Genomic DNA, 8087 nt, shown 5'->3' on the forward strand with positions numbered 1-8087 from the left:
TCATAATGACCACAATGCGTTATCAATGGACTGCAAAAATAATAATTTATTCAGGTGTTTGGAAGTAAGACGGTTTCTTTGTTTATTTAATGTCAGCCCAGCTTTTGAAAACAATCTCTCACTAGGAACAGAAGTAGCTACTGTTGATAAGTATTTGATCGCAATTTTTGATAAAATTGGATAGACGCTTGTCATTTCTTTCCAAATTTGGAGAGGGTTGTCAGATAACCGTGCAACACTGGATTTTAAATATAAATTAAGTTCGCTTGGGAATCCTATTTCATCTGACTGACGCTGTCCCCTGCGACCAGAAGATTGTTGTACAATTTGTTCATGATCTTGCCACAAATCGAATGGTTTTGCCACATCATGCTCTAAAAAAAATTATATATATTATATATTAAATATATTATAATACAGTTTATTTATTATTTTGACTTGAATTTTTTATACCTATGATGTCATCATCAGAAGAGCTCTCACTAACATAATTGTTTTGCTTTATCTCATCAGAAATATATTTTAGCATGTTAGATAAAGCTAATGGATCTTTGAAATAAATTTTTTTGAAACGTGGATCTAAAATTGTTGACATGCCTAAAAGAGCAACATTCTCCACTGCACAAAATCTCTGTTCACAGCAGTACAAAATTTCTGCTTTAAGCTGAGTACCTATCTGCTGTGTAGGTTTAAATTGATTAATGTTTTTTGTCATCATGTAGATCATGGGAATAACCATACTGGTTGTCACAAATTTTTGGCCACAAAGTTGTTTGGTAGCTGCTTCTATTGGTCTTAAAATGTCGATTATTTCAGAAATATCTTTAATTTTTTTGGCTGAAATCATAGGTGGAGCTGCAATGTGTCTATGCACAATATCATTAACTATGTTGCTTAAACTAATGAAACGTTCAAGCATGTAAAAAGTACTATTCCATCTTGTAGGTACTTCTTGGAGTAATTTTCCCTCACCTTTGGTCGCTTTCCTTAATTCATCACTTGCTACAACACTTTGTTTAAACCATCTCACAATGTTTTTTACATCTGAAATTAAATGTGTGAGTTCAGGGACACTTGAAATGGCATGCTGCGCAACAAGATTTAACGTGTGAGCAAAACATAATATATGGCGTTTTTTTCCATATGATAAATCAATTGCTTTCAACATATTAGCTGCTCCATCAGTAACCACAGCAATTATTTTTTGTTTGGAAATGTTCCATTCTTTACAGACCTCCACTAATTTGGTTGCTATGTATTCACTTGTATGCCTTTCATCTAATTCATAAACTCCTAACAAAGCAGAATTTAGTGTATATTCTTCAACAAAATGAATAGTTACACCAATGTAACTTCTGGTTTGAATGTCAGTCCAAATGTCGGTTGTAAGAGTAAAATATTGAATATTTTTGAATTTTGTCATAACAATCTCCTTCATAGTATCATATTTGTCATAAATTTTGCGGGAAATGTATCTTCGACTAGGTATTTTGAAATTTGGAGATACTGTTTTCATTAAGTACTTGAATCCTTCATCCTCAACAATACTTATAGGCTGGTTGTCCTTACAAATCATATACATTATAGCATGAATAAGTTTATCCGATTTTACTCCACCTTCTTTAAAACTTGTCATAACACCAAATGATTCAGCAATTGTTTTTTGCCGCTTAAATGAGCCCATAAACGTTTCATTTGATACATGATTGTCCTCGGTTTTTTCATTAGTACTAGGTGTACTAGGTACATCAGGGATCTTAGAAGTCGATGCCTCAGGTTCAGGATTATCCAGATTATCCTTATTAGCAATATTAGCCAAAGCATTTTTGTGTTTGCTTTTTAAATGGCCGTTCAAATTAGATGTGTTACCTAAAATCATTAATCAGTATTATTTATTACAAACATTATAATATAATTTACAAATACCTAATTATTTTAACAAAGATATTTTTTATTAAAAAATTTAATTGAATATTATCATAATAATATTATTCAATTAAAAAATTAATTACAGTTGTTACCTATTAATTTAGTCTACATTCTATAATATTCAAAAATCGTTTTATAAAGTCAAGAAGGTATTGATGAATAATTAAAAAATATAACTATTTATCTGAATTATCTGTATAATAAATAAACATATTTAATATTATTAAAATACAAATTATTTTAAATATGTAAATTATTTTTCCATAGAAAAAAAAAGATTAGCTGAGATAAAAAAAGTAAATTGATTAATTTAAGAATGCATAAAATTATTAAATAAGCAGGAATTTAGTGTTCATAAGATTTCTGATTATACAATAAAATTCAGATACTTTACCTGATGTTTTGATCTTTTTTTGACATAGTGAACATGTTGCAGTTTTATCATTGTCTTTAGTGAAAAATTTCCACACATTGCTAGTTCTATTAGTCATGTTATTTACCTAAAAAGTATTTTACAATGTATATTATTTTAAATACATATTATTTATAAATAATTATTATAACTAAGATTTGTATTATACATTACAATATATCATCCCTTGTATTAAATATTTAAATTTTAAATTAAGTGTACATTAAGTTGTTTTGTTATTAATACATTCTGTGTAGGAAGTTAGTAGTTAGTAGTTACTTATTTCGGGTAAGTAATTAAATTACACTACTAATTTCTTATCAAAATGTAACTAAATTATTTTTAAGTTACTTTTTTATCTGGTCAAGTTACATTACTTTTGAGTTAAAAAAGAATCTCAATTACAAAAGAAGTTTCTTTTATTTCTTCAAGAATATCACTGGAGCTTAAGTTCTAAAAATGTATCAAACCAAAAAAATGTAACGAGTAATTTAGAAATAATTACTTAAATTACATTTAAATTACTTACTTTATTTAAATTAATAAATTAAATTACCCCCTAACAGGCCTAACTTCTACAACATTCATACATCATTTATAAAAGTCAAGAAAAGTCCTTAATTAGGTTTTGTGGGGCCCTGATGCGAAAACTGTTATAAGGACCCTGTACTTGAACTTTAATAGTCTAATATAAAGAAAAAAAAATGAGTGCACCTACTAATCTTTGGTAAACCCCAATAAAACAATTAATATAACGAACTTGTGCTCATTTACTTTAAACTAACTTAATTATTTTTATTTATTTACTTACCTTTGGGTATTATACAAAATTTGTTAGAATAACAAATAAGTAGTAACAAAAATGTACTGTGTTCTCTCTCTCTGATGCCTGAAGAAAATGAAAAAAACTGAAAAGTATTTGGAACTAGAAATAGTTCACACAGAATTACAGAAATCACGAATACTAAATGTTATTTAATATAAACGTTTTTTACTGAGCGACGCATGTTGCACGAACTACGAAGTCGAAGGATAAAATGAATTATAAAATATAAAATTTTAAATTACAAAATATACTATGCAATATGCAATATGCATATAATGAAACAATTTACCCCACTTAATTAAATGTAATACTAGTGTTATATAGAATATTCTTATTCTTACTTCTTAGTATTTCAGTAGAGACAATGAGACAAAAGACTAAAGAGTCAATAAAGATTAAAGGGACAATAATCTTCAGGTACATATATAGTACGTATATAATTGGACCCGCACCCGGTTATAAGAATTCAATAGCGGTCTATTACAGTCGTGTGTTCCAGGTATTTATTAATTGGAATTCTAAAAGTCTTAATATTACGCATAGCTAATAATAATATGTATATGTCGCATCCACATAGTGAAACTGCTCATTTCATGAATTGGATATCCCGATAGTGAAATTTGTCCAGTTCATGAATTTTGACGAAAATAGGTACATTATTTGGAAATCCATATCATGAAATGGACAATACCTATATCGTGTACTTTGTGTAATTATTATAAAACAAAATTATTATTTTATTATAACCATATAGATAATTTTCTATACTGTTCTATATACAAAAATATAGCAATTTTAGTCAATAAATTATATCATATTACATTATATTTTATTATTATAAAAACCATTCGTATATTATATTGTATAAACAACAGTTATGTCCGATATTAAGTGTTATAATGATGTCATAATCAATTATAATAAAAATAATTTGTGGATGCACAAAAAGTGAGGAACTCACAGACCCGTGGCAGATTTGCCACCACACCACTTATTTCTTGATTTCGAGAAAGAAGTTTGAATTAAGCATGTTCGGCTGTAAAGTATAAATATATAATAATGATTGTTAATTGTTGTACCACAAATAACTATGTATATGTGACATTGTGGCATGTTATAACTTACAACTTATAAAGTTGTATCATATTATATAATATATTTGTACATAATACAGACATTAGATAAATATAATTACTTCATAATACAAAATATTTATATAGCTGGGAAGTGGGAACATAATAATATTATGTATGTATAAGGTAAGTACTAAGTACTTATTTATATAGGAAATAGGAATTAGGAAGTAGTGTAGTACAAAAGTTAATATATTCAATTGAATGATGCACGATAAAGGTATAATTTCGTGGTTTTGGAGATGTTGTACAGCAGACGATAACATCGAAAAATTTACTGAAGAGGCCGAGAAATTTACTAGCCAATTCACTAGAAGCCCAAATTTATGCCCGAGAGGCGAGGACATCATGGGAATAATTAATAAAAATAACAATAATATCGGCAATCTATGAATATAATTAAAAAATTTAAATAAATACGTTTTTGAAAAAAAAAAAAAAACATCGGACATCGGGATAAAAATCGGTTTTTTTCTCGATATATTGAAATGAAAACATCGATGATGAATATCGATGTATCGGTCAGAAACATCGATGTTTTTAAACAATCGATGTATTTTGCCCACCTCTACTTCATAGACCTTATACTCATAGACGGAGCAAGCTAGTAGTTCCCGCGGTAATCGGTGGCTGCGCTGCACATGTTGTTTCATACTTCTGCGCATGTGCGTAGGACAAACCAGGTTGTGCATAAAACGCTTATTATTATCGTATCGTATTATCAAATTTAGTATAACTATACCTACACCACTTAAAATTATAACTTGCGTTAGACCATAGACAAATATATATTCAGTCTAGACTATTTTTTATAATAATTAGCAGGGCTTTGGACTTGGGACTATGTGCTTAAAATCACAAATATATGTACCTATTTAAGCATCCAACAATATAAAATGTGTGTTAATGTAAGTTATTCACAATTTTTAGAAGACATAAATCATGAGTATGCTTTAAATATCAAAAAATCTATCACCGTTAACTTTTTTTTACTTTGGTGAGGTATAATATATTTATAATGGTTTTTGTCTTTAAGTTTCATTAGTTTAAATGCTGTCCTTAAAAACAAATACTTATACAGAAAATTGAATTTCATAATTGTATTAATAATTTTTATACATATACAAAATGAATTTATTATGTAAATAATTAAAAAAATTCCAATTTATAAAAAAAGATAAAATATGCAGTATAAATTTTTAAAAATATGCATATATAGGAAAAAGTTGGAAATAGGTAGGTATGCTTAAATATGTGCAAAAAACTTTTAAATTTCAAATCCAGACACCCCAAAACAAATTTATAATGAATCAGATTTATTCTATTTGCTTTCTGGACAAATGTTTTGCAAATTTGAAATTTGCAAATGCATAATCCCGAGCCCTAATAATTATTTTACAACATTAATATCTTAATAATATAAATAAATAAACATATTTTATGTTATCAGAAATGACAACACTGCTAAGGTGATAGCTATGACCGCACCACCCAACCCCGCCAACCAGTGATGCTCCGTCTATGAGTATAAGGTCTATGGTTAGCTTACAGTGTTCGTCGTTCGTACGTTATGTTTTATATATGTAATTTAAAAGTCAAAATAAAACAACGTAATTAAATATTATATTGTTAATTGTTTTTAGTATTTTTGATTAAGTATTAAAACACCACATGGCGCAGTCGGTATGTGTTATTATTAATAATTAAATAGTGCAGATCAATGAGATAAGGATGGATAACTTAAGGCCACCAAAGGAACTGAATATCCATGAAGCACATGTAGAATGGCCGAAATGGAAAAAGAATTTTAATATATACAAAGTAGCTGCTGGTATATCAAAAAAGAAAAAGGACGAACAACTAGCCATCTTCTTACATATAATAGGGGAGGATGCTAGAGATGTGTTTGATACATTCGAGACAGAAGGAGAGGTAACAGAACTTGACAAAGCAATTGAACTCTTTGATGTGTTTTATAAGCAAAAAATTAATGAATGTGTCGAAGCATATAAATTTAACATTCGTGAACAGAAAGTAGGTGAAACTTTCGGAGAATATCTTTCTGCGTTAAGAAAATTAAGCGAGAACTGTAATTTTGGAACAATGAAGGACTGTCTTATTAGAGATCGAGTAGTGGCTGGCATTGTTGATAAAAAATTACAAGAAAAATTTCTGTCTGAGGCTGACTTGACATTAGAAAGAGTAATTGATTTAACTAAAAAATATCAAGCAGCTCAAGATCAAAAACAACTTATGAATAGCACGGTTGTAGAAGAAAAATCAATAATGAAATTAAGCAAGCAACAATTTAAACAAGGTCAATCAAATGCAAAAAAGGTGACAGTTAAACAAATAGAAAACTGTTCAAGGTGTGGTAGAACACATGATGTCAATAAATGTCCAGCTTATCAACAGGAATGTATGAAATGTCATAAACCTAACCATTTTGCTATAAAATGTAAGTCTACTATTGGCACAAATAACAGTAATAAAAGTGATTGGAAGAAATCGAAAAAAAAGGAGCACTATTAAAGAAATATCAGTTAAAAACAATATCGTTTCTGCATCTGATAGCTCAGGAGACCTATGTCTAGGAGCAGTATTTTGTAATGTCAACAAATGTGAAAAGCGCAATTCATCCAATACAGCGGTTCAGTGGTATGAAGAGCTGCAGGTTGAAGGAAGAATAATCCAGTTCAAACTAGATACAGGAGCAGAAGCCAACGTAATTCCATTATCAGTGTTGAATGAGGTGGGATTAACGCCTATCACAGTGAACAGATGCAGAGAAAAACTTGAAAATTATTCAGGTACTGATATTAATGCTTTAGGTAAAATTAATTTATTATGTAAAATTAAGTCGAATGAGAAACAGTATTTAGAGTTTTTTGTTGTAAATAATGAAAATTGTGTACCAATATTAGGATTAAATACATGTGTGGAACTTAAGCTAATTAATAGAGTAGACATCTGTCAATTAAATCCTGATAAATTTAATTTAGAATCTGAGATTTATAAAAAGTTTAAAGATATTTTTCATGGGGTTGGTAATTTCAAACAAAACTATAATTTAGAACTAAAAAGTGATGCTAAACCAGTAACGCATGCACCAAGAAAATTTGCTATCTCCTTATCAGATCAATTAAAAAATGAATTAAATAAATTAGAAAATATGGGCATAGTTAAAAAACTTAATGTCCCTACAGAGTGGGTTAACTCTATGGTAGTAATTAAAAAACCTAATAATGAGTTGAGAAGTTGCTTAGATCCACAGGATTTAAACAAAAGTTTAAAAAGAGAATATTTTCCTATGGCCACAGTAGAAGAAATTATGGGTAAAATGTCAGAAGCATGTATTTTTAGTAGACTAGATGCGAAAAAAGGGTTTTATCAAATTTCATTGAGTGAGGAAAGCTCTAAACTAACAACTTTTAATACTCCGTTTGGAAGATATTGTTTTTGAAAACTTCCTTTTGGACTGAATGTAGCACCAGAGATATTTTACAAACATTTTTCTCAGTTATTAGAAGGTCTTGAAGGAGTGCCGGTATATATGGATGATATATTAGTTTTTGGAAAAAACGAAGAAGAGCACAAGTCTAGATTAATGAATGTTCTACATAGATTGGAAAAAAATAATGTTAAATTAAATAAAGATAAGTGTGAATGGGCGGTTAGTAAATTAATTTTTATTGGTCATGAATTTTCAAGCACTGGTGTTAGGCCAGACCCTGATAAGGTAAAAGCAATTAAAGAAATGGCACAACCAAGATGTAAGAAAGATATT

The 8087-nt window shown here is 28.8% G+C and overlaps 1 protein-coding gene across 1 annotated transcript; it reads right to left on the reverse strand.

The window, feature by feature from the left end:
* LOC149055104 (E3 SUMO-protein ligase ZBED1-like) lies at nt 1–1706 on the reverse strand. Its single transcript, XM_089229501.1, has 2 exons — nt 454–1706; nt 1–374 (listed from the first exon to the last, which is right to left on the reverse strand). The coding sequence occupies exons 1-2, from the start codon at nt 1682–1684 to the stop codon at nt 1–3; spliced, it is 1605 nt and encodes a 534-aa protein (XP_089085627.1). The 5' UTR covers nt 1685–1706.
* Nucleotides 1707–8087: the final 6381 nt, after the last annotated feature.

This window comes from Diuraphis noxia, unplaced genomic scaffold, assembly GCF_037042655.1.
Source record: "Diuraphis noxia isolate RWA-SAM2 unplaced genomic scaffold, SU_Dnox_SAM2 contig0005, whole genome shotgun sequence".
NCBI classification, from domain to species: Eukaryota; Metazoa; Arthropoda; class Insecta; order Hemiptera; family Aphididae; genus Diuraphis; species Diuraphis noxia.